This window comes from Oreochromis niloticus, linkage group LG15 (genome assembly GCF_001858045.2).
Source record: "Oreochromis niloticus isolate F11D_XX linkage group LG15, O_niloticus_UMD_NMBU, whole genome shotgun sequence".
Classification (NCBI taxonomy): domain Eukaryota; kingdom Metazoa; phylum Chordata; class Actinopteri; order Cichliformes; family Cichlidae; genus Oreochromis; species Oreochromis niloticus.
In genome coordinates this window covers 11,673,530-11,701,434 of record NC_031980.2, presented here as the reverse complement: position 1 = coordinate 11,701,434, position 27,905 = coordinate 11,673,530, and the positions used below count along the sequence as shown (strand labels likewise).

General features: G+C 42.7%; 1 protein-coding gene across 1 annotated transcript in view; it reads left to right on the top strand.

The window, feature by feature from the left end:
• Positions 1–27,905, top strand: part of syne1a (spectrin repeat containing, nuclear envelope 1a) — a 119,959-nt gene that overhangs the window by 41,699 nt on the left and 50,355 nt on the right. The window contains 20 exon segments of the mRNA XM_025898569.1: positions 1,154–1,463; positions 1,580–1,744; positions 3,111–3,470; positions 4,911–5,047; positions 10,492–10,669; positions 12,766–12,948; positions 13,140–13,283; positions 14,515–14,670; positions 15,591–15,755; positions 16,147–16,319; positions 16,490–16,643; positions 16,812–16,955; positions 17,335–17,499; positions 17,699–18,016; positions 19,073–19,228; positions 22,085–22,255; positions 25,241–25,567; positions 25,915–26,067; positions 26,345–26,512; positions 27,349–27,525. Coding sequence (XP_025754354.1) covers positions 1,154–1,463; positions 1,580–1,744; positions 3,111–3,470; positions 4,911–5,047; positions 10,492–10,669; positions 12,766–12,948; positions 13,140–13,283; positions 14,515–14,670; positions 15,591–15,755; positions 16,147–16,319; positions 16,490–16,643; positions 16,812–16,955; positions 17,335–17,499; positions 17,699–18,016; positions 19,073–19,228; positions 22,085–22,255; positions 25,241–25,567; positions 25,915–26,067; positions 26,345–26,512; positions 27,349–27,525 — 3,904 coding nt within the window.

The following is a 27,905-nucleotide window of genomic DNA, read 5'->3' as shown; positions in this document are numbered from 1 at the left end:
ATCACAACAAAAGTCGCCTCAAGGCGCTTTATATTGTACAGTAGATAGCACAATACAATACATGTATGCTTTTGGATAAAGCACTTTGGTTAGCACTGTCACCTAACATCAAGAAGTTTCCACGTTTGAACCCTAACCGGGGCTTTTCTGTGTGGAGTTTGCATGTTCTCTCTGTGTGTGGGTGGGTTTCCTCTGGGTACTCCTGAAGGTATGCAAAAATATGCATGTTAGGCTAATACCTGGTTCTAAATTGGCCATGGATGTGATGCAGATAAAGTGCTTAAAATTCAAAAAGCACTATATGGATGTGTGGGTAAATTTGGCTTGTAAAGCACTTTGACTGGTCAGTGAGACTAGATGAGCTCAATATAAATGCCAGTCAATCCCCATTTCTCTGCCACTGAAACATTTGCCCATGAACATTTAAGAGGGGATTTTTCTGTTTGCCCCCAAAAAATCCTCTCTTAGGAACAGGTTATTTTCATCACCATAGATTGATGTGTCGGTGCTGTTAATTACCATTAGGTTAAATAAATAATGAGAAGAATGTGTCTCGTTTTCCAACTGTGACTGATGTGTCTTAGTATGTGCTCTCGGGTGTGTTTGTGTGCGTGCGTGACGGCATGCACGTGCATCAGTTTGTGTGTGTGTGTGTAATTGACCAATTATGGCCCCTCCTAGAAAAAAAATTGATCCCATTAGGGACTAAATGGTGGATGGCAAACAGTGGGTCACACATGCGGTGTGTTTGTGTTGAAAGGGGAGAGGGATAACAGGAGGCGAGGGGTAGCAGGTGAATTAGAGGTGTGTGTGAGTATGTGGATATTGGCGCTATTTGCACAGGCAGGGGTAACAGATGGCAAGGAAAATTATGGGTGTGTGTCTGTGTCCTTGTGTGTTTTGAACCTCCTGATAAAAGGGGAGAAAGGCTTTAAGCCAGTATTACTGCCAGTTTATGCTTCTTCTGCAATGCTGCAAATGTACAGGAGAGTAAAAAGGTGTAAAAAGATTTGTATGTGCCAAGATTTAAATTAAGCAGTCTATACATGCAGTTGTAAAAGATTTCATGTGCTTTTTTTTCTTTTCTTTTCTTTTTTTTTACACCATATTTAAAAGTGTAAGATTAATGAGAGATCTACTGTTCTGTTTCCAGTCGATTAGAGTGGACTGTGTCTCAGTGGGGAGGATACCTTGAGAGTGCCGCCCAACTGCGCTGCTGGATGGAGGTTGTGGAGCGGGAGGTGTGTGCCCCTCTCACCCCTCAGCCAGGACCTAGAGAAAAAGCCTCACAGCTGGAGAGACTCCGTGCTCTGCTGGCTGATCTAGAAGACCACCAGATGGCGCTGTCCACGCTGGAGGAAAAAGCCAGAGAACTCTTCAAGAAGACTGGTGATGCCAGCTTTAACCATGGTGCTCGCACCCAGCTGCAGGTGCAGTTTGACAACCTCACAGCTTTGGTGGAGGTACAAAGCATCTGCCTTTATTTATTAATTTACATTGTGAATGATCTTCAACCTCTTTCAGCTTGATCAAGGCTTTCGGTAATATAACGCGTACATTTTTTGTGTTTATTCTATAGGAGAGAGTACGTCTGGCGCAGGCAGTGGTGTTGGAGCACCAGGACTACCTGGAGGCCGTTAGAGAGCTCACTGATTGGCTAATGACTGCAGGGGAGGAGCTACAGCACTGGTCTGACACATCCGGAGACTCCACATCCATCAAAAAGAAACTGTCAGAAGTTAGGGTAAGGAAGACAAACATTTGTTGGTCACCTCAAGCATTTCCATTCTGTGCCTACGGCCCTTTTTCAGGGACAAATCATAAAGGGTTGCAGATTATTTCAGCCTGCAACCTGCAAGTGATAAAACTGTAGAGAAGACACAAGTGCACGGATGCTAAAACAGTATCAGCTAAACAATCTAAAATTTATTTGACATAATCTGAAATCTCTTGAGCCACTCCATGTTAACAGCACACGGTACCTGTTGGCTTTATCGTCTTTTAGTTATAAACTTACATTTTTTGAGAATAATAACTTGGCTGGACATCTTGTAGGAATTTGTTGGGATAGTTGATGTGTAACAGGCACTAATTACACATCTATTAAAGAAGGATTAACTCTTTAAACCCAATATAGACATAATGATTCTCAGTGCAGTATCAGCGACTCTTGTGTGGAAGCGATGTTTAACTTATTTAAGAATACTTTGTCTTTGGCTCTTCTGCATGCTTGAAATGTGTGTGCTGTTCTTTGTTTTGTTTTGTTTTTTTAATCCACGCCCAGTTTTTGCGAAGATAACTGATTGCTGAATTATCTGAACCCATTTGATGAATACATTCTCACTATGAAGGAGAGCAAATTATGCGGGGAATTGGAATTGGTTCTCAGCTTGTTCCCATATCAGAGCCAAATATCTCAATCTCTCATGATGCATTTTACTGCCAATGCAGTATAATGTGGTTTATGGTCGTGTGTAAAAGGAAAAAAGAAAAGGAGCAATGAATTTAATGCCTAAATCTTTCCCTGCTCGATAATTCTGTGATTACAGAGGAGAGAAAATATGTGAGGGAAAATTGATTTGCATTTAAATTTTACACATGGGTACTAATTATCACATTATAAATGTGTGTTGGCAGAACTATGCTGTGTGAAACATTACAGTAGAAGAGGAGATATGATGTGTCGTGTACACAAGCTAGTTTTCATTTTTTATTTAGTGTCAAGGTTGATCTTCATAGTCGTCTTCTCCCTTTTTAATCCCTCTATCAGCTCACTGCTATCGCATCACACTCAAGTGTTATTCACATCATCTGCCTGGCTTCCCCTTAGAGAGTAAGAGGTGAAGAGGGAAGGAGAGGGAAAAAAATCACTAACAGAGCGATATTACTGATATGGAAATTAAAAATACAGCAAATCAGAATAACTGGTGCACTGACAGAATCAAAGAAGTAGATTTAAGCATGTAAGGTGATGAAGCAGGGGACATCTGATGAAAACACTGTACAGCAGCTTTAAATAGACACCAGCACAGTCAGAGATTGCGGTTTCCTTAGCCACAGTTTCCGTAGCAACTTTGTCTCTTACCTACCTACCCTCTTTATCTCTCCAGGAGCGCGTGGAGTGTCGACTTCTGGAGGGCCGCGACCGCCTCAGCCGGGTACGTCGCAGCGCAGCGTCCACAGCGGAGCACACGGCAGCGGGAGGCTGCGAGGCCATGGATCGACAGCTGGGGGCGCTGTCCCACGCTCTGGAGCAATGGGAAGGGGCCGCTCTGAGGGCCCGGGATAGCTTGGAGGGGGCCCTGTGCGCTGCCGCGGCTTCCGAAGAGGAATATAACCGTCTGACCGCCCAGTTGGAGGAAGAGTTAAAAGTGTTTGATGGACGTCTGAGGGGGTGGAGCCAGGAGCTGGTTAAAGCTGAAGGGCAGAGTAACGGCGAGGAGGCCGTGGAGGGATGGCAGCTGGCTAAGGTACTATAGAATTTAAATAAATATAATGACAAGAGAAAGCCTGAATTATTCTCTGTTCATTTCCTCACAATGGTGCATTTAAAAAAACAGCATCAATAATAAAAACTCGCTGGGGTGGGTGAAAGCTGACAGCGGCTATGCTGCCGTCCTATGATTAGCATTGTTTAATACAAAGTACACACACAGACACACACAGACCCTCTGCAATTAGCCATGCTTTCTCTGTCAGTAATTATCCATTCTATTTGTAAATCCTAAAAACAGATTAGTTTGTAAATCAGCTTTACTGGAATGATGAACGAGTGACAGCCACAATCCCATCACATCCCCTGGTTTCTTGCTCATTCTGTCTTCCCTGCTGTCCCCTCTACCCCTCCCTGCTTTGTCTTTTTTAACCATTATTTTCCACTATCTCTCCCTCCCAAACATTCCCTCATTGTTTCTCCCGCCTATACTCCGACTTGGTTGAACTGAAGTGTGCTGAGATGTCCTTCTTGGCTGCAGGGGTTCTTTCTTAGATGCTTATGCTTCTCACCTCCCCTGCTGCTCTGTTTCTAACCTCCACAGGATGTTTACAGTGTGACAATTTCTCTGTATTGTCAAGGCTGTGCCAACACGTTCCCTATACTTCTCCTCCGGGCTTCTTCAGCCATGCCTTTCTCCGGTTTTCCTCAATTTGGGGCTGTCAAAGAACAGAGGAGGAGTTTTTATTTTTTCTCTTTCCCCTCCTCCGCTTCTCGTTCTCCTCCTTCTCCAGCCTGTTTCCTGTGTCCGGCCTTGTTTTCGTTACGCGCTTGTTTGTGTGCGTTTGAACCAATTCTACATCTGTGAGGGCTGACAGCTGAAATCCACTGGGAGAGAGTGTGAGAGAGTCATCGGGAGGAAAAATGTGTGCGAGGGAATAAGTGGAAGGAGTGGGAGGAGGGAGAGAGAAAGAGGAGAGAGCGAGAGAGTGGGGTAGAGAAAGAAGTAGAACCGCCGTAGGAGGAGGGAGGGAGGAAAGGAAAGGAGAAGAGGGAGACGGGAGCAGCGAGTCCACAGGAGAAGGGAGGGAGGGTTGTTTTAATCGTCATACGTCAGAGAGTGAGTGAGAGTCACACAGCGAGAGAGAGGGAGCTTGTACATATTTCATGGGACAGGATTTCATGACTGTGTGAGTGCAGAATGTGAGGCACGCTGAGGCGAGCTGGAGACCGTTATCCACAGCTCCTTCCTGCCACACTCCGCCAGGAACAGCAATGCTTTTGTACAGGCAGCACTGTGAGTATGTGTTTGAGCGTCTGTGTGCGCGGTTTGAATGTGAGAAGAGCGAAAACGACTGAGGCAGGGTGTGAATAGGAATGCGAGCGCACTTATTGGAGGGTGTCATGCAGATCCGTTGGGTGCTTGTGTTTCCTTGTCACACACACACTGAGCTGGTGTCTGATTTGTGCCGTTTAGGATATACTGGAGGGCTTGCAGAGCGCCGAGCCGATGGCGGAGAAGTTGAAAGGCCAACTGAATGACCTGGTGCGATACTCCAGAGACCTCGGCTCACAGTCAGACCGGGTCACGGCGCTAATCAAACAGCACAACAGGTGAGAGGAACATTTCTGCTGTAGTGATGTGATGTGGGTGAGCGAGAATTACGCCTTGGAGTGTTTGTGGATGTAAAACGAAACACTGACTGATTAACTACAGTTTATTCATGATGTCTTTTGCTTTAAGTCTGTGTGATGAGGCCAAAAGCTGCTTTTTTCAAATGTAGATAGAAATGGCGCCAACTTGAACTTCCCAACCTAAAAGCCAACAAAGTTATCCAAACAAATGCTCAAGGAAAGGAAATTCAGAGTCTCACTGGAGATGGAGATGAAGTAAAAGGTTTTCTCAAAAGTAGAGACGTTATCACACAGATTATATGAAAACTGTGGTTTAATATAGAACAAAAATATAAATTAGAGGAAGAACCTGGAGATACTTTGGACCAGAGATGAGAAACAACGGATACCAAATGGAATAACAGCACTGTGTACAGTACTGTTATTATAACAAAAGATGGGAATTTTATGAGTTTTCAGGAGATGGAACAGAATTTTACATTATGCAACCATTCTCCAACCATAGTAGGAATCTACAATTTAAAGAAAAATAGAGTAATATCTGCATGGTACCAACAGAGGAAAGGAAATACAGCACATTATGTTAAACAGAAATGGGAAAAAAAGAACTAGGTGTGTATATTTCTCAAGATAAATGGCTGATAAATGGTAGCTCGAGAGAAAACTGTTGGAAGGGTTGAATAAGATTCTCTGTCACCCCCAATATTAGACGTAAATTTCTAGTTTTCTCTAACAAAGCCTTATTGAAGACAATGTGATGCGGTAAATGTAAACCATTCTCATGTCTTTTGGCTCTGCCCTGGCATTGTGCAGTTTTGGGAGAGTGTTCATTTATTTATTGTTAAAATTATGGGTTGCAATATATACAGGATCATCTCTGGTGTTGCATTTAGGTGATATAGCAGGAAATATTGTGTTGAGAGAAGACAGATGTTTGTTTAAAATCTTGTTAGCAGCCTGTAAAAAAGCCATCCTGGAGAGATGGTACAACCCAGACCCACTATAACAAGATGAATGGCTGTAAATAGTGAGTGAAATATATGTTATGGAGTAACCGATTCATAGGATCAGACAGGAACGGTGGTGAGAGAAATGGACCATGTTTACACATCAATGACAGGGTGAGGACTGAAATATTAATGTCACAGGAACAAACTAGAGACAATCTTTACTGGATTTTTGTTATTTTGTTTTGTTTCACTTCTTTCTTTTGTGTATACCTGAAATGGAAAGGTGGTAACAATGTGTTTAAAAGTTATCTGATCAAAAAAAATGTTTTTGGAGGGTTTTTTTCAGCTAGGATGTTCAAATCAACCTCTATTGACCAATATGCTATACACATTTTAAGGCAAAAGCAAAAAAAAAAATAGCATAAGACAAATAAATAAACAGGAAATAATCGAAATATGTTGAGGAAACTGAAAAAAAAAGAATTTCATTTGTTTAAATGTAATATGCTAAAAGCAATAAGTGCAAACAAAGGCCAATGCAAAGGCATACTCACCTTGACCCACTTTGATCGTGGAACAGTTAAAAGCAGTTGTTTTGGGGATCTGAGACCTACTGCTTGGGTAGAGGACATTAGGTTCTGAAAATCAATCTGACAGGTGGCCAGTGCAGGGATTTTAGTACTGGTGTAATGTGTTTTCATTATCTGCTACCAGTTAGTCTCACTGCGGGATTCTGCAACTGCTGCATGATGAGATGAGGGCTGGTGCAGTAAAGGGTCAAAAATCCATCCTCGAGGAGAATAAACTGTTTGTAACACTCTTTATATGAGTGAGAGAAGGGATGCACTTAGCTGTGTCTGTCTGCCTAGTTTGCCTTTATGGACAGCTCCCTGTGTACATAGCCCTACATAACCCTAACCCTAGACCTGGTGAGACCTTATTCAAGCAGTTGGTCTCTCTAATCATCTGATCCGAGTCTTTTGATAGAAATGACCACACTTTTTGAGCTCTTGAACTTTAGAACTACGTTCTGCAGTGGAGGCATGCATGTATGAGTACGCTGAGTAAAAACAGGACATTTCCAGTATTAAAGAAATTGTGTTTTGCCTAAAGAGTCTGCACTTTCTTCTGCAGTTATCTGTTTATAGAGAACGGAACCGAATTAATTCGATTTAGGTTTAAGTGCAAGGTCAAAGGTGATACCAAGATATTTGCTATGGGCTTAAAGGTTTAGTGCTAATGGTCATAAATGGCTAGCTAAAATAATCACACCTGTCTTTGAGTCATTTAGATGAAGACAGTTTTTTCAGTAGAATTACACATCCTAAAATATTTGTGTGACATTGGATTATCATTTGAAAGATGCATTGTACTTGTGAAAAATAAAGCCTAGCAAACACATAATGCTAAAAGGGACCTAAAATCAAATCCTGAGGTACTCCATAATTGATTGAGGCATTGGAGAAAGAGAAGCTTTATTAGCTATTAGTCAACAACCTAGCCAACCTTATCCTTTAGACAGTTTTTATTAAAAGGCTGTGATTAATACAGATGATCAAGTGATTATTCTAATTTTTTAAAGCTATAAATAGTTTCTTATGACGCAACGTGCAACATAACATATAAACAAGTTATCTGCTATTTATTATCAAAACTGTACAAGTATGTGATTCTGCACATACCTACCATATTTTTTATCTGGCATATTATATAAAAATGTGTCATTTTAATGATTCAATTAAACCTGTCCTCATAATTAGATGTTGACGTCACACATCATTCCATATAACAGTCTTAAAAACAGCTGTTCCATAACACAATAACAAGAGCGGAAAGGAAAGTTCTCCTTAATTATAGCTCAAAAGCCAGGGCTATGTTTTATAAGCTTTTTTGTGTGTGTGTGTGTGTGTGTGTGTGTGTGTGTGTGTGTGTGTGTGTCTGTTGTGTGTCTGTGTGTGTGTGCTTGTGGCCATCACACAGAGGTCTGACGTCCGTATCAGCCAGGTGAAGGTGAAAGGTGACGGACAACAACAGAGTCACCAGTTGCTAAGCGACATCTAACCGTCTTCCCTCACTTCCACTTGTTCACTGTGTTTGTGTCCTTCCCCGGTTTAATTTTATGCAACGCCGAGTGTAATTTTTTAGGGAAATTAAAAATGTTTGGAAGGTCTTTTTCTTCACACTGATATCCACTTTAGTCTCTTTACTGAGCTCTAATTGCCTGCTTTAAACCCTCAAGTGAGCCCGTGTTCAATGAGCACCACTTGTTTGTGAACGCACCGTGCAGTGCCTTTTCAAAAGAACAACAGTGCATACAAAAGAGCATGCACGCACACAGCCATGCATATTCAACGCATTCACGTACAAGTGTAAACTTCTACCGTAGCGCAAATGATCTCCTTTATTTGCTGCTTCTCTGTAGATTTATTGGCAGACAATCTAAGTGAGGTCAGCCTTTTGGAAATGCTTTGGCAGCTAATTGGCGTTGACTGCTGATTGGCAAAACACCACCTTTCCTTATTCGTTTGGCTGTTTAGTCTGTAATAGACTTGGCCTGTGCGCTCTTTGCACCTGTCCTGCATTAAAGCGCTGCAGAAAGAAGAGTGCACAGACAGAATGAAAAAAAGGAGTCAGAGGAGAGGAGGAAAAGGCAGTAACTCCCCTCCGCCCCTCCTCCTCTTTATACCGCATGCCAGATTTTGTCTGTCACAGCAGAAAAAGTGCTTCTTTTACACCCGTGCTATCCCCACTGTGTTACCCTTTCATGCCCTCATCACACCGTTAAAGCTCAAGAGTATCTGTGCCTGACTTTAATGCGTGTTTCAGTGCATTAAGATGCTACATGAGGACAATGTGTTTTTTGCCATGTTTTTCATACCTCTATTTCTGATAAGTAACCTTATTTCCCTGCTGTCATCCACTTCTCCCCCTTCCTCCTTTAACCTTCACACACTCCCCACAATGTGTGAAATCCAGTAATTGTTTTTCTTTTTTTGTCTTACATCATGTTTATATCTATTTTGAATGAAACCACATGTACATAGATTTTTTTTTCTTTACCTCAGAGTTGAAAGAAAATAATTCTGCTGGTTGGTCATATAGCTTATCCATATATGAACTTGTATCCATGTTGGTGATAACACATCTCACAATTTGGTTATGTAAATTTAGTGCCAGGGAGCATTGAGCAGAAGTGTGTGAAGGAGTATGGAGGTCAAGAAGATGGTGGGTTGTTTAGCGCGTCATGCTGGAGATTTGAATCTGAAATAAATTTTTTGTTGTTGCCATTTTATACTTTTAAATAGCCTAATAGCTGAATTGTGTCTGATTATAAAAACACATTACTGATTGTTGGTCTCATGACTGACTCAAAGCACCATCAACAAATTAAGAAAAAAAAAAAAACTCATCGCCCATCATTTTGTAGCCGACAGCTGGTCTCCCACCCCCTCATATGCCAATCAACAACATCCTTCGCTCCCACTGGGCTGGTACTTTTGCTGCTGGGTCTTTTCTACTCTAAATCAACACACCAAGGCTCATTCACACATTCATAAAGGTCTTTATTTTGTACCCTTAAGTGCTTTCTGACTATCATGCACACACTTAGACTGCAGTCGATGCATTGGGAGAAATTTTGGGGTTCAGTATCTTGCCCATGGACACTTAAGCACAATCAATATAGGGACTAGGGATCAAACCAACAACCTTCCAGTTAGTAGACGACCCAATCTACCTCCTGAGCTGACGTAAATTTATTATCACGCTCCGTAAAGTTGGGAGTTGTCATCAAATTTCACTGACATTTTCATTTTGTGTGTTCTGTTTGTGCATCCCTTTAGATTATTATGGTTTCTTGTGTTTTTAGCTATCCTTTAAAGCTTCAAATATCAGTCTCATTCAACAAGTGATTTTATTATGCTTCAGTTACCTACCTGCTGTACCTTGTGGTTAATATATTAATAGCAGAAAAATTCCTAAAATCCAAATTTGAAAGTGTACCTTTGATATTCTGTCAAGCCTTCTGTAACTGCTTCCTCACCTATCTCCTCCATCTCATCTCTTTCCTATAGCATCAAGCTGTCATGCCTCGTTCCCTCCATCTTGTCACCCCTGTGAACTCTTGCCCCAGTCATATGTTGCCTCTCAACCCCCCTCCCACACGGTGCCCCTTAGCACCATCCCCCCACTCTCCCTCTTTGCCCCAGCGCTCATTCCTTCCACTTCACCCACTTTGCCATTTCTCCACCTGCCCATTTCTCATCCCTGGCTCATCCTCCATGACGTGAGTACAGTCTGGACAGTATCAGAGCATCAGCACGTGTCTCCTTTGTTTTGATGGACACGTGGGCAGTAAACACTTCCTCTGTTTGTAGCTTCGTTCTTTCTTTGTTCATTTCTCGCGGGAGATTTCAACACATGAACAACAACTTAAATGAGGCGTTTCCTTTCTTTTCTTCTTCTTTCCTGCAGTCTGAGTCTTCGTGCATCCAGGGAATGTCAAAATAAGGAGCGCTTGTTGGAGCAAAGGTTTCGTGCAGCCCTTAGAGACTTCCAGCAGTGGCTGGTCAATGCCAAAATCAGCACTGCCAAATGCTTTGATGTGCCGCAGACTGTCACAGAGGCCTCCTCTGCTTTGCAGAGGATTCAGGTAAGGGATATATTTTGCAAAACCCTTATTTACAGCTTCTTCCTGTGTGTGTGCGTGTGTGTTTTAAGGGGGCATATAACTGTAGTAAAATTAAAGTTCATCATCTTCTTTGCACTGGAGTTTTTCCAGGACAGACTTACCTGATGCAGGAATTAATCACAGATTTAATCACATTTTTGTCATATTATTCCAGGGCAGACTGAAGTAATACCAGCATATAAAGCAATTTTTGGGGATGGAAACGTAACTAAATATTACTGTAGTCAAGTCTTTCGAGAAATAACATTTTCAATAACTTGTTTTGTGCTCATTCATATTGATGTCTCAGACCTGCCAGCCAGTGTAGCCGTATGATATTTTTTCTACAGGCAGATTGCTTCTGTGAGTGTCTGTTGATAGCGGAGGTAGGGAGTGTCATTTATTCACTTACATAAACCAGACTTTTCCTGCCTCTCAGGGTGATGATATTAACAAGCTTCTTGTCATAAAAGCCATTTGTCTGCTCCTTGAGAAGCTGCAACCTTGCATCAGTTTGAGTCCACTTAAATCCACTCCTGCTAATTACAGACCGGTTCTCGCTTTTTATTTTCTTTCCATAGAGGCAGGCTAAGCAACAATATGGTACTACAAAGAAAAGCAAAAGATGTAGTAGTTAAACAATCAATCCTCTTTCATTGGATGTTTGCTCAAAGGGAAGCGTGTGTGAACATGCCCACTGTTGAGTGTCTGCTGGTGGGCTTGTTGGAGTGATGGGACCTGCAGTAGCCTGGATAAGCTAGAAATGGGCTCATAGCCAAAAGGGATAAGAGAAAGCTCCACAGCGGGGTCTCTCTGCCTTTCTCTTCAAAATATCTGTGTGTCTGTCTTTCTGAGAAGTCTCTGAGATTCTGGCAGGTCTGGCAGCCTCTTCAGAGCACCGCAGGGCTCTGGCTAATAGTCAGCTGCTTGTCTGTGAAGGTGGACGTCCCCACATCCATGCACCGCATTACTATCAAGCAATGCGTTATTATTTCTAAACTCTGCATTCTCAGACCATATTTTGTAGCTCTTAGATGATCGACGAAGCAGTGAATCAACAGTTAGGTGGTCAGGGAGTGTGAGTTCAAAATGGCAAAGCAGCGTGTGGTTATTTGACAAAATAATTTGCTGGAAATCCTCTGCAGGGGTTTAGCAAAGTCTGCTCTTTTAGAAGTTTCTAGTTTTTTGGATGAGAGGGATTTTCATACTTTCTGACTATCGGAGGGGAGAGAGGCAATCATGTTTTATTTATTATTGACTTGGTGAGGAATGTGGAACAATGTTTCCACATGGCTGACCTCCAGGAGGGCTAGCGTGGGAGGGGCTGGGGCATCCACTGTGTCATGCTTAATTGGTGGTATACAGTTACACTGGCAGGGTGAGAAAGACAGCAAATGTGGAAAAGAAAAAGAGCGAGCAAGTAAATGAATGTAGAACACAGAGAGCGAGACGGTGAGAGACCCAGACTTTCTTTTCTCGTGTGTGCCTTTTACTTTACCAAGTGTGTGTGTGTGTGTGTGTGTGAAGCTAGATAGTGTGTGTTAGTGATGTGCTGACTGCACAGATGGTGGAGTGGTCCCTGCTGCGCTACTGTCATCGGCTCAGCTCAGAGGGAGGGGTGTCTGTGTGTGTGCATCCTGCATATGCGTGTTTATCCTAATATGTGTGTGTACATTGCCGGTGGGTGTGTATGAAGGCGCTTTGTAAAAAAGAAAAAAAAAAAAAAAAGCAGACACATTTCAGGCTCATTGACTTCCCTTATCTGTTATTGCGTCTGTGGGTCAGGCCACTTCTTCATATGCATGTAGAATTAGTAATGACTTCATCTAATGTAATTACCGCTTTTCACAATGTAAGGTCACATTCTGGGACCTTGAGAGAAAATTTGTTGACAATGTAGAGAATGGCTTTGTTACCCATCAGGCACTGCAGCAGAAGCAAAAGGCAAAAAAAGAAGAAGTTTGGGATTGTCATTCAGTCTTTTTCCCCCTCCTTTCACACCCTTCTCCCTTTGTGTGCATGCTTCAGTTAAATAGTCACTGCTCCTTTGTCTTTGTCTGTATACTGTATCCCCTTAGGAGTTCTTGAGTGACAGGGAGAATGGCCAGGCCAGGCTTAGTACAGTAGGAGCCAGTGGGGAGCTGCTGATGGCTGTAGTGTCCAAAGACAGGGTGGAGGGAATCAAGGCCAAGGTGGCAAATGCGAGAGAAGACTGGAAGAGCCTGATGAATAACCTGCAAATGAGAGAAGATGCTCTCAAGGTTGGTGCATTGTTTTCCGTGCTTAGCAGATGGCTTGAAAAATTACATCAATGTGTATTTAATGTACAAGAAAGCAAGCAATCAGTAGTTTCATTTTTTTATCAGAATGCTCACTTTCTCTGATATTTGTACAGTTTGTGCAAATTCAGAACCTCAAAAGGTGTATTTAACAAGTTGCTTCACATTTGCAGAACCTGCAGGCCCAGATGACAGAGTTTGAGGCCAGTGCTGAGCCTCTGCAGGAATGGCTGAACAGCACAGAGGTCAGAGTTCAGGAGAGCAGTGCTCGCCTACATGACCTTCCAGCCAAGAAGCAGGAGCTCAGCAAACTACAGGTACTGTGAAGGCCATAGTGGTGCTCATGATTCTCCCTGGACATTACAGTCCTCTTAGAATGACATTACTTCTGCGGTTATTGTGGCTGATGAAGGGTCAATCTGTTAGTCCACTCCTGTAGCAGTACATCAGGACATTTTAATCAATACTGTAGGGTCCATTTACTGTTAAATTGCATTACGTTAGTGAGGCTGCCCCTTTTACATTTCTCTTCTCAGCTGCTCTCACTGATGTTTTCTAATTTCCTCTCTTCACTCAAATAAACCTTGTCATTACACCGCAAATTGAATATTAAGTAGATTTTCCAAGGATACTAAATAGTCAGCTCTCCATCAGATATGGATCCCTGAAGTACAATTTCAATTCACTGGGGAGAAGAGAAGGACCTAATTACATTTTTCGAGCACCACTGGATCAAAATAGAGCTGCGTCTTGACACAATAGTCAGAAGAAAAGTCCAGAAATCTAATTAATTCTCCTTCTGTCAAAGCTGAAGCACTGCGTGGCTAAAAGGCCTTTTTCAGGATGCGATAACAGCCTCTGCCACGTCTGGCAGAGACAAAAAAGGAAGACAGGCATGAAGCGTTAAAAAAGATAAAACTGACAAAGGAAAAAAAAATATATCAAACCCATCTCAAAGCTCTGCTCTTATCATTGTTGCTATTTTTATATTTATTCTGTCCCCCGCTGTAGCACTTCTCGTCATTGCCTTTTGTCTGGGCCCTGCAAGTAATTACATTTCTTCCCACAGCACCTGAAGTACAATACAACACGCAGGCTTCAGTCTCTGAACTCATGTAGGGAAAATCCTCCTTACCCTTTAACATGTATACAACCCGTCTTTGGATTACGTTATCAGCCGTGTCTCCTGTGCCTTTTCTTTGCTGTGGTGTCTAACCGAATAACAGCGTTTATATGTAAAAGTGAACATCAGGAGAAATACTGCTGATGCTCGTGTTCCTCTGTTTTTATCCATGTATTTTGATGTGCTCTTGTGTGTACTTGTGACATGTTAATCCCGTATCCCTCCTCCTCTGCGCTTCTCGCGCCTCCTGTCTCCGCTGTCATGAAAAATGTTATGTTTTCTGTTGTTTCATTTTCACCTCTAATGGTGCTCACACACAACCATACTTTCCAACCCATCGCTTTTTTTTCTGTACCCCGCATTCACCAACATCCTATTGCTCCGTCTCTGTTTTTCCACCATTCGCCTGCTTCACACCGGCTTAGTGTGTGCTGGAGGAGATGGCGTGTCAGGAGGTAGAGCTGGGCAGGCTGAGGGAAAGAGCTCATCGACTCTGGGAGGGACAAGCAGCCGGAAAGGGCTTCGTCCACAGAGTATCTCAGCTGTCAGCACAATACCTAGCCCTCAGCAACTTAACCAAGGTAACACCGCTCACGCCTTGTAACCTTATTCCCTGCCTTTCCTCTCTTTATGCTCTGCTTCTATCACAGACTGCTGCAGTGTGCTGAAATGTGCCTTAACCCATGTGCTCTTGATAAACACTGAAGAGCTTTCTGTCCAGCTGTGGTGTTCGCTGTTTTCTTGTATGATCGGCCGTGTCATGGACTGCTGCCCCCTTGCACATTAGTCATGTCTCTAAGGGAAGACCTGGTTCCCAGAGTAATTTACCTGAGCTCAGTAATCTCTCTTACCTCTAAAACGCCCTTGTGCTTGCAGCCTCATCAGCATAAAAGGGCCAAGACTGTGCAGCGTACCTTTATCCACTAAAGCACTTCTGAAATGTCACAGCTGAAATGTGTCACTGCTTGAGAAGCTGACCTTTGTGGAGCTCTCATTAGAGTGGTCGCACTCGTATGATTAATTTGATACATCACAGAACAAAATATTACGCTGACCGCGGAGCACCATTCTCTTACCTCGGGACAATGAGAGTACCCCGGCCATGATGAATGGGATTTATTTACTTTGCTGGCCAGCCAGTGAAGTGCTATTTTTAGGTCCTCTTCCCTCCTAGACGTGGAAACAGGAACGAAAACACTTCAAAAATTGCCACCAGTTATTGAAGCTTTTACTTTCTGCGCTTTGCAGATCCACAGATGTTGCAGATGTATGAGTGATGACTGAAAACACAATGCGTTTTTTTTTTCTTGCGCTATAACATGTGGGTGGGAGAGTCTCTAGAGATGTCTATCTGGGAAAACAAGGCTGTAATTTCAAACACAAACACAGAAAAATATGAAGAAACTGTTGTTGTTCACTGGAAACGCGTGTAATTTTAAACTCTTTGGTAAGGAAAGACTTGAGGAGTATATTCACATTACTGTACTTTAATATCTAACAGGACAAGGCATCCAGGATTGAGCGAATTGTAGGGGAACACCGCCTTTTCTCTGAAGGACTGAAAGAGCTCCAGGACTGGGTGTGTGAGGCTCAGCGGGTCCTCAACACCTGCATCTCCACCACTACAGACAAGGGCTTGTTGGAGGACCGGATGTTACAGCTTGAAGTAAGGAAGGAAGACATGGATGGAGTTCTTTAAAGGGATACACAAAAAGTCCATTGATGCACATTTTGCTAGCAATATTTTTCTTTGCTGGTTGCTAGGAACAAAAATGAGCATTCCCCAGTAAGTTGGCGTGTGGTTGCTGTTGCTTGATAAAATTTGTTGCAAAGAGCTGTACAGATTGCTGTGGTCCCCTGTAGGTTGCACACAAGATGCCAAATTACCAGCAAACAGGCTTATTTTACAAACCATGCAACTGCAGATTTCTGACTTGACACAAGTTTTATCTGTAGATATGTTGCATCTATTTTAATGGTTTAGAAAGAAACAGGGAGAGATGCATTTTACCCTTTAGAGAGTTATTTTCTGTCTGTGTGTTCACCGCTATCTGTAGGCCTTACTAACTGCCCGTCAGGAGAGGGAGATCCAGCTAAAAATGCTCCTGACGCGGGGAGAGGCAGTCCAGAGGAACACTTCAGCTGAGGGAGTCCCGGTGATTCGCAAACAGATCCAAGACCTCAAAGACTCGTGGGACTCACTGCTGTCTGCCTCAATCCAGTGTAAAAGGTGAGCATGGGGCAATTAATCTGTCAGTCTTTGATAAATGGGACTGGGAACTGCCTAGTTTCCCTTGATGGATTTCTGCTAGTTGAAAGGTTAAAGGGATTATTAGATTTAGCTTTTCAGAATCTTGTTTGTTCCCTCTGTGCTAACTTTGCCTTATATTATTGTCACAGTCAGCTGGAAGGTGCTCTATCGCAGTGGACCAGCTATCAAGAGGACGTGGGTCAGTTTATGCAGTGGATGGATCGGGTTGAAGAGACGCTTAGCTGCTCAGACAGACAGTACTCTGAGATGAGAGACAAGACTGCTAACCTGGGAAAGACCAAGGTATCAAATGCCACTGTAGACTATCCAAACTCTGTATTTAGATTAGCCTGACTGTAATTTTAATTTAATTAAAATTTTAGCCATTTATCCGCTTTAGATTCATGCAGTTACATTTATACCTCAGAGCGTCCCGGTTGCAATGATCTATGGGTTCTCCTTTCTTCCCAGCTTCTCTATGAGGAAGTACTGAGTCACAGCAGTCCTCTGGAGACCATTGCCACAAAGGGTTCCAATATGGCTGAACACTACACGACACAGCAGGAGGTGCAGCAGCTGCAGTGTAGATTCAACTCCCTCAAAGAAAAAGCTAAGGTGCTTACCCAGAACATACGGCTTCATTTTTTCCTCTGCAGGCATTTGAATAATAACCAAATAGTTTGAGTGTATTTCTTTAAAAGCTTGCTTCATGCTTTTTCAGAAATCTTAATTATATTCCCCAAAATACTGAAGGGCATGAACTTGTTGAAAATTTTAGTGACTTGCCTAATAATTATTGTAAAATCATTACACATATTTCTCTTTGAGCTTCATGTCTGTAATCAGAAAGCATTTTAATTGATAGACATTACTTTAATCTCTCCAACTCTTAATTTTACGTTATTCAAATTTCAAATGTCCCTATAATACTGAATGAATGAAATGCTTTCATCCATTAATGTTTGCATCTTGTTACCTCTTTTATATTTTGCAGAATGCAGTCAGCAAGGCCAAGGAGCTGGTGCTGGTGCATCAGGAGTATCAAAGGGGGTTACATGTGTTTGAGGACTGGTTGGAGAAGGAGCAGGCCTCTCTGGCGTCATTGTCCCATCCAGAGGGAAACGTGGATACACTTGAGAATACACTGCAGCAGCTACAGGTAGAAACACCGTGGAGTTTTATGTCCACTCTATATGGTTATGATCAGAGAAGAGAATAGCTGCAAACTTTTAACCCTTCCTACGCATAGTCGTATTTTTCAAAAGTAAAGCACCTAACACCTAACCCTTTCTAAATCTTTAAAGTCTTCAGTGACCTCCAGTATTTACTTTGTTCTTGACTCTTCATTTTCTTCACAGAACCTACAGGAGCACTGTTCAAATGGCCAAGCCTTACTCTCCGCTGTGCTCACCAGCAGAGAGAGAGTAATCCCCTGGGGTATACCTCAGATCGAGGACCGAGCCCTGGACACTGCTCAGCGAGAGTGGGCGGCCTATCAGAGCCGCCTAGAGGAGACTCAAGGCCAGCTGCACTCAATGCTGACCCGACTGAGGCAGATGGGACATAAATTCCTGAGCCTGGCACAGTGGCTGGAGGAGATGGAGAGGGTAGCTAATATCAGAAGTAATTGGAGGTCAGACGCAACCACCAAGCAGATTCAGCTGAAGAAACTCCAGGTGAGAAAGAGGCCTGATTGTTGCAGTCCATATAAGATACAGGCCCGTGATATTTCATGCAACTGTCAACACTGTAAAGCTCAAAAGGGAACAACATACTGTCTTATTAGAAGAATTTCTTTTTGGGGGCCAGGATGTAGAGACTGCAGGAAGCTACTTCCCCCAGCCAGGAAATTGTTTAGCAATACCCATCCATCTATTTTCTTCTGCTAATCCAATTCAGGGTCGCTGGAGGGGCTGGAGCCCATCCCAGCCACCATAGGGAATACCATAGTTTAATAATATTTCAACAAATGTTTTTTTTTATTTCACTGGTCACTTCAGTCAGAGTTACCTTCTGGTTATACTGAAAACCAAACAGAAGAATATCAAGCTCACAGTTTCTTAATTTAGATTTCAGGACACAGTAGAAGCAAACTAACCTAAAAACACAGCCACACATGCTGTAAGCTGTGAAGCATTGTGTCACTTTGTACTACAGCGCATCACTTTGTCATGTTTCAAATAAAACAGCAGTATTTCCCATACTTGGTCTCCTCCCTCTGGAGCATGCTTCCTGCCACTATCAGGATGCCAGAGAGTCTCGGTATTTTCCTTCCTTGCATTTACACACACACACACCTACACACACACACACATGATTCATATCTTGTGGGGACATCTAGTTGACCCAATGCTTTCCCTAGCCACTTACCCTAACCATCAAAAAAGAATGTCTAAACCTAACCCTTACCCTAAACCTGACCATAACCCAATTGCAACCCTGACACTAAGTGTCCACTAACTCCATTTTTGAGTCTCAAAAATGCCTTCAAAGTTGTGGGGACTGGGATTTTGGTCCCTGTAAGGGCTGTCGGTCCCCACAAGTATAGTAAAATTCCAATTTTTGGTCCCCACACACACGCAGCCTTCTGTCCTTCTAGGCCCTATATTATTTCGCTTGTAATGTCTTTTCTGGCACCTGGCTTTTAAATGAACTTTGCTGGCATATAAATCATCTATAGTTTTGGCAGTATGTAACTAAAATAATAAAATTTCTGTGTCCCTTGTGATCAGGGGTGTCTGGAGGCAGTGCTCACACGGCAGAGTGAAGTCGATGGACTTTCATCTTTGGCCCAGGAGGTTCTGGAGGAAACTTACATCAGCAGTCGTATCAGTGTTACGGCCACTCAGCTCACTGCCCGATACCACTCCCTGCTGCTCAACATACAGGTTTGGCGCTCTTGATTATCCGCAGTTTAATAATTCCTATAATATTGCATTTATATTAAATTAATGGTGCTTTGCATTTTTAGAGATCCTTTATCTTTTTAACAGTGAGCCACATGCGAGGTTTGTTGTGGTGTTTTCAGCGTTTGTAGTGTTGCTAACCCATTTGTTCCTCTGTTGCTCCAAATCTACTCAGGAACAGTGTAATGTCACAGTTTTTTTTTTTTTAATTTAACACCATTTCACAAAAAAAGTCCCCCCAAGCTGCTTTATATTGTAATGTAAAGGCCCTACATTCCTGCGTGTATTTATATTTCTGCCTCTGGGCGCACTTTGCCAGTTCTTGCATTTCTCCCCTCACAGACTCTGCTTCCATCTCGGTTTCACCTGATTTACCCCGACCACTTAAGCTCCCGGCACGGTACTGCTTTTGTAGCGTGCAGGTGTTACACTGAGCTTTGCAACCCACATCAGTATGTTGTAGCTGTGTGCTGTCACTTGAGGGCAGTGTGAAAAATCAGCGGACTACAATGTGGACTGCTTTTGTTCATGTTTGTGCTAAAGTTGTTCCTTCAGTGTCGCCCTTGTAGCCATGAAATCAGAAGTCATAATAGTCAAAGAAGTTATTTACAGTGAACTAAAACTGAGCATCAGAAGCAGCCATTGTCTGTGCTTCTATTCAGATGTTTATTTCCACAGTTCCTCCTGTTTTTGGTGAACTCTGCTATCACTGCCCTTCCTGTTCAAGCAGATTTTGAACCAATCAGCATTCTGTCTACACATAGCTTCATTACCATTGGGCTATGCTCTGGTTTTTTGAAGGACTGCATAAAGAATCCATCTCTGCATTGCCAAAGGACACCACTGCAGGAGTATAAATCACAAATTTCTCACCTGTTCCTGTTTTCCTTCTTTGTTCAGTATTCATAAAGACTCAATTTCAGCTGCTCTTTTCTCAGAGCCACCATGCCTGGTGACTGTATCTGTTATATTGCTTACCTCTAATTCTCCATTGCCATCGCAGCTTTTTAAAACGCTTCACCAGATTTTCTTACCTGCGTGTTTGGATCCACCCTATTGCCTACACCGCCAGCCTTGATGTATAAATGTGTAAACAAGACCTAGGTGTCATCGCGGGTTTAATAAATAAAAAGAATTAAAAACAAGCTGGCTGCAGGCTAAAACATTTTTTGTGTTACCATCTCAATCATCTATATTAGAAAATGTGAATTTTTCATGCATTGCCTCTGGGATCTCTGCCCACAGTGTGTTTTTCACAGATGATTGTTCTCCCTCACTGTGGAATTTACTCCTGAGAGAGTTTTGACTTTGTTTCTGTAACACCCCATTGAAGTAGCTTTGAGAGTTATCCGTGTTACCCCTGCCGGGGTTGTTCTGTATACTCAGATCCAGCCTCTCTATTTGTCTTCTCCTCTGGGTTGAGGGGGGGGACTTAAGGAAAATCAATGGGGCTCTGCTGGTCTGGAGCTAAAGCTGTAATTAAACGCTACAGAAAGCAATCTCACACCCTGCACCAGGAGTGGAAAAGCTTTGCCTGCACTGCATTGATTTTTTTTACACCTTCAGTAACACATCTGAGTGTGTGTGTGTGCGTATTTGTCCCCCTTTACTCCCTCACTTTTGTTTCTCCACCTCCGTACAGCCCACACCCTTCCTTTCCTGCTAAAATTGTCTCACATATGCATATACTTTACAGTCATGCCTACACACATATGCAAACACATAACATCCCTCTCAAACTGTGGATGCCTGTAATTATACCGTGTGAAGTGTGGGCCATATGGGCTTGAGGTGGGAAGCTGTTACCTCTGGCTAGTCAGAAAAGGTGTGCACTCAGCACTATCAGCTAATTGGAGCTCCTCACCACAGGATTTGCAAGTTGAGTGAATAATGTGTCAAAACCTGCAAGAAACCCTCTCCATCCTCACGGTGTTATCGACTCAGAATATCAGTCAAGTGGATAATGCGTCAAAAGCATAAAAACCCACTCCTCCTTGTAGTGAAGCTATTGACACTGAGCAGATGAAAGAGTAGAGGGGAAACGGATATTTTCTGTTTTGATGGCTGATCAGAGAGCTTGTGGTCCTTGGTGACTAATGTTAGACTGCTGCTGGGGCACAACTCACACCTTCAAAAGGAAAGGATACAGGCAGTGTTTTCTAGATTTGACCCAAAGAAATATAATGTAACTTTGAAGAGTCTCACCAATAATTCTGACATATGAAACACGAAATCCTTTTTGTTTGTTTTTTGTCATTTATCCTCAATTTGTATTTGATCTACAGCAGTCGAGTTGATGTTTCCGGGAAGGACTAATGTTGTTTAGAAAGAAAGGGAGGTTTAAGACATTTATATGATGAAAATGGGTGGTTTTAGCCTGTTGTTTGCCATGTATAATTCAACTTTTTCGGATATAAATTAGATGTTCCAATAGGATGCTTTCATAAGGTTTTAGGTCAATAAAGACTGAAAAACAGGTAATTAAAAGCCATCCATAATTCACCTTTTGTGGATATAGGGTAGATGCTGTGGTAAAAAAAAGAAAAAAAAGAAGAAACATACTTTAATATAGGTGCATGAATGGAAAAAATTGGCAATTTTAGCCCATTGCTAGGCAACATGATGGATATCATAGTATCTGATTTCGATAAGTCCCTTCAGGGGCTTCAGATATATGTGTGTGCCAAGTTTGGTTGCTCATCTCCTGATCGTCTAGACAGAGTTTTCAGGCAGACAGAGCTTTTATGTATCATAGTAAGATATTTATCCTCCTTAAAAATCCAAACTTAACATTTCTAGAACTTTTTTCTTCTGACCTTTGATTTAATCTACTTTCAGGACACCATCAAACAGCTACAAGAGGAGCTGAGGAGCATTGAAGAGGCCGAGAATCTTTGCAAGTCCTTCACCGAGTGGCTTGGCTCGACTCTGAAAAGCTTCACAGCATTAACTGACACTTCCGAACCTCTAGACCAGGTGGCCATGGAGAAGAAGATGAAAAAACTAGAGGTATGTTTATTTAGTTTCACTGTTACATTTCTAAACCTCCACGGTTTAGACCCAGAGTGATGCATTTGGATAGAAGGTGCAGCGGTGTACCTAATGCACCTCCCTGAACTGTTTATGTCAAAGAATTTGAGCACAAACTCATATGAATCCAATTTCACCAGCCAGCAAACAAATCCTTTGTGCAGTTTTCTTTGGCAGCTGCAAAATGGCCGGTAAAATATGCATAGACTTCCTGTAAAACTTGAAAAGCGTTCATTGTTCGTATAATATTTGACCAGCGCTCTCAACTGAGAGAAAATGACTGCAGCACTTTCTCTTATGTTCATTTCATCAAATTGGCTTTAGAGGGAGGTAGCCCTGCTCAGAAATGCACACACTGTAAAAAGAGAATCACCACTATAGTTTGCCTGGCATAGTTCAAATCGAGTGTGTAGAGGATTGGGTGAGAATGTGTGTATCGATCGGCTCTTTATGAAGACAAAGCGGGTGCTGCTTTAGAGGAAGCGTGGTAGCAGGGAGAGACCTCCCACTGTGTGTAAGAGGATGAAGAAGCGCCGGTGTCAGGAGCCTGCTGGCACAGACACTGTAATTGATGCAGTGCCCTTACTGCTTCAATACACACACAGACACACACACACACACACACACACACACACACACACACACACACACACACACACTTCTCTCCTCAAACACTCGTTTCATATCATAAAACCCATCCAAAGTACTAACTAACAAGCTGCAGCAAACCCATGAGTCCTCACGCATTTTTTTTACTTCTCCATCGCTATATCTCATTTCTCTTTGTCTTCTTCACACACATCCAGAACAGCCTTAACACACACAAACACCCGCACACCAAACATAGATGTTTACAATAGATCATCTGGTGCAGTCTTTGCAGTAATCCGTGTCTGGGATCGATGCTCTGTCTCTGCGTATGCACTGAAGACATGCTGCCACCACATGTGTCCTTCCAGCACTGCATATAACACGCGAGCGCTTGCTCATCTCCTGCAGTGAGAGCTACAGGGCTGTTCAGTGAGCAGGGATGATTATGCATCGACACAAAGACCAGTAGTCAATAGCTGTGTCAAGGGCCATTAGTTGGATTTGGACTTTATTTGATGCTGTCAAAGTGTGAGTCATACAGTAATGATGGACTACCTCAGTTGGAAATGTGCTGTGAATTCATTGTGCATATGGTGATCATGTAGAATGTAACATATAATTTAATTTGTCCCCTTCAGCTCAAGTGTCTCTGTAGTTTTCTTTCACAAGATTTCTTTTGAAATGACTGCCTTGTACAAACATGTAAACAAGGCAAAATGCAAAATAGAAAAGGGTTGGTTCTCGTTAATAAGCACCCCCCCCCTTCTCCTCCCTCCATAATTTTTAATTTCACTCGCATTTCATAAATGTTCAAGGTCATATCCTTCCCAAAGTCCCTGATGGTTTCTGATGCACACAGTCAGGGTTTTTTCCCCAAAGGTAAAGGTAAATGGCCCCATTTTTTAATTCCATATTTATGACTGGGAATAATGAATGCATTTAGTATAGCACAGAAACTGACATATGCTTCTTAATTAATTTGAACAAAATTTCGAGCTATGCAGAATTGAACATGCTCCTTCTGTTCTGTGGTTTCGCTGCATTTCATGCACTGACGGCAGAGACTGCTAAACTGCTTAAAGGGTCATTTTTGTAATGTCCTTCACTTCTAGTAGGTAATGTAATTGCTAAACATGGTTGGCAGATCCATAGTAGATGCAGTGCAGTAGATAAAAGAGCCCAGGCACTGATGCAGAATCACCAGTTACAGCAGGTGCACAAGGAACTTGACTGGGATAATTGGGTTGACGTGCTATAAGACAGCTACAGCAGAAAGGGCATGATGTCTTTAAGACCCGATATACATTGTTCAAGACTGTACTGCCTTATGCTATATGGAAGCCGTAGAATTATTAAATTATATGAGCCTACGCAGGTTTAAAGCCTTACACTGGTAACTTATTTGATGCAAAGACAGATTCTGACCATTCTCTTAAGTGAAGTCAATGATTATTTCAGATTCTGGAAGAACAAAATCTTGCAACTTTAATTCAACATGTAAACAACCGCTGCTGCTGCTAAGATGGAAAACTGATATCAGGTGTGAGATGAAGAGGCGATAATGAGTTTTTCAGCACTAAATCTAAAGTGCTGTAACTGCAATTACTGCAGATTTCTTCTTTTAGCTCTTGGTAAACACAGAGAACTATATGAAACTGAAATGTAGTCAGTGTCGCTCATTAAAGCCATAAAGGGGGAGCGCCATTACTCGAGTGACGAGCGAGCCTGGAGCATCACATTAAGCGGGAAGCATGGACGTGTGCAGACAGACGCGGCTCTTGTTATATTATATTACCAACAGCCGTAGCTGGAGATTGGGGATTGCTGAAGTGAGAGGCTACTTTCTACACAAGCAATAACAGACTGATGATGAAAGCTAGATGGCATCCCATAGAGTGGAGGTGTGAGTGTGTGTGTGTGTGGCATGTTATGGTTGCCCTGGAAACCCTGCAGCTACTTGTGCCTGTTAAGGGCCTGTTATAATTGGGTCCTCCTTTCATATTATTCACTGTGGTTTCTCCCCAACATGACCTCCCAGTCCTCTCCACATCGCACCATGCAGGTGTCAGCCTACCCAATGAGTTCAAAGCTTTTCAAATGCACTGCAAGGCTTGTCTGGGTGACTGGGACAGCACTGGAGGTGAAGGACAAGGGAATCAGTGATCTTGTGTTGAATGCCAGCCTCAAAGTCAGTGAAGCTATGATATAAATCTATTTTATCCAAGAGGATGATTGCGAAGGATGATTTACTCTTTTCTTTCATTCAGTAGTGTGTAAACTGCCTTGGCTGAAGGTCAGTTAGTAACAAGCAATGGTGATAACACAGTAGCAGGACCCATGGTGAGGTCTATTCATGCTTTCTCTTTCTCCCAGAGTCTCCAGTCTGAGCTCCAGCACGGTCACAGCTTCCTGAAATCACTCAGGGAGCGAGCAGAACAGGCGGCAGGCTTCCTGAATGAATCTGCAGCTGAAAGTTTAGGAGGAGAAGTAGAGGCGCGTCTTTCCCAGCTGGAAGAGTTAGCTGGAGGCCTCAGGCAGGAGCGCAGCTTCCTTGAGCGGGCATTACTGCTGGCTAAGGAGTTCCAGGACCGGTACAAGGCTCAGGCCCAGTGGCTGGTGGAAACCAAGGCTTTGCTTCGTACGCCAGTGGAGCCCAAGGCTGAGTTGTATCAACGCAGAGCACAGCTGACTAAGTATAAGGTATAGTATAAAAAAAGTGAGGAGGACATCTGGATTAATTTTACACTATGTGATTTTTTTCTCTTTGGCAAATTCAGCAAGACTAATATTAGCATAATGAACCACATGAGTGACCTTGCATGTCTGAAAATTAACTTTAAAAGTAGATTTGCTTTAAATAACTGCTGACCATTTTCCAGAGTCATAATGACAAATGCTTATGGGCCGCTTTAACAGCGGTTGGCATTAATAAGTAGACCCTATTAATAGTAAACTAGATTAAAAAACGCTTAACATCTAACGCCACATAACATACTCTATGGTGTGGAAGATACTGAAGATAAAGCTTGTCTGTTTGTGTGTTTTAGGCTCTGTTGCAGATGGTTCAGTCCCATGATGGAGCCATCAAGTCAGTGCTGGAAAAGGGCGACGCTCTACTTTCCTCTGTCCACTACCCCTCCATTCGAGATAAAATGAGCAAACTACAAAAGGACTACACTGGACTTTGTAATACTGCCTTGGTGAGAAGCTGTACACAGATGACAGTAGTTCTTTTTGAAAGAAAAGGACAAACTAATGTACTTTCCATGCAGGCAGAGCAGCAACTTTGGAATCAGCTGCACATAAATTAAGTGCATGTACATGCATGTGGATGTTTCTGAAAAAGTTGTGTAAAACTGGCTTCTGATTTAAAAAAAACAAAACGCTGTTGTGTTTCGGTGTCAAAGAAGCTTTCCTGCCCAGCTGTTGCATATGCATTGTCATCAGTATAGTTTGTCTGTGAACTGTGTGGTCCAGGCTCATGTGGAGAATTTGGAAGGCCAGGTGAAGGAACAGGAAGCTTACCACAACGAACTCCAGGAAGTGGAGCGTTGGTTGCTGCAGATGTCCAGCAGGATGGTGACCCCTGATCCCAGTATTAGCGGCAGCCTGGAGGCAGCCACTCAACAGCTGGCCAGACACAAGGTACCCAAATAAAATATTTCACTTTTGCTGTTTTTGGCCGTATTGGTTGTATTTAATGACAAATCACCTTAATTGGGGGACAAAAATGATCCCTCGTGGCCTGCACTACTACTTGATGTTTGTTTTATTTGATGTTAGTGTCATCATTATTTGAAAGGGTTTTGTTTCTTTAATTTAATGTTGCATATAGGATGCCAGGGTTACTGTCTTCTCAATAAATTTTACTTATGCCTCTTTTACACATGGGTACATATATATATATATATATATATGTATATATCTACATAATAAAAAAATTCCTAGGACTGCGCTCTTCTGGACAGAGATCTCAGACGTTGTTCCTGGGATCTGCTCAAGCCACTTGCCTAGCTTGGGAATCACTGCACCTAGTGCTCCAATTACCACTGGGACCACTGTTGCCTTCCCCCTCCACATCTGGTCCCTTCTGGGGATCCTTGGGGATCAGGAACGTCTGGCCATCCCAGTGTCTCCCATCGATATACTGCTCAGACCTAATTTTGCTGGGCATAAGTGATTGGCATGGTGTTTGGGTTTAGCAATAATAGTGAATTTTATGACAGTTAATCTGGAAAAATATCAGACTTTTGCTTTGGACATGAAACTATAAGTAATATATTAATAATAAAATGTTTTCTTTTAGTAGGTTCAGTCTAAATGTTTAACAGATGTTGGATTTAGTCATCATTTAATCCAGACAGTTTAATAGCTCTTTGTGGTCACTCTGCTCAAATCACAAATGCACAAGCTCATCTGCTATTATATCTCCACTGGAGATTCTCTCATAAAATCCTACGCGGTTACTTTATCCTCCACAGGCCATCATGGAGGAAATTGCAGGGTTTGAGGATCGCTTGGCAGGCCTGAAAGAGCGAGGAGACCACCTGATGGAAGGCTGCAGTGACCGTGTGCAGAGCAGGCTGAGACAGCAGGTCCAGGCACACCAGCAAGGCACCAGAGACAGCTACTCTGCCATCTGCAGCACAGCGCAGAGAGTGAGTGAGGAGGAGGAGGAGATGGAGAGATGGAGGGAGGGAGGGAACGTGGAGGAGAAGGGAGGGAGTTGGAGAAGCTGAGAAAGACAGATAGTCTGTCTGTGGAGCAGTGAAATGGTTAATACACATTTATGAAATAATTCTTGGCTGTCCTTTGGACGAGACGTGCATGCACAGAAACGCATGGTTTAGATATCAGTTCCGTTAATATTCCAACAGCTTAGATAGCAACTTAATCCTAAATCATTCTGACACTTAAACCCATCTCTTAAGACAGCCCTTTACTGCCAGTGTAGAGGGCACAACCAATTAGGGCTGCCAAAGTGGAGCTCAACAGCAGCCGTACGCGGACAGACCCCACCGGCCAAAATCACTAACTC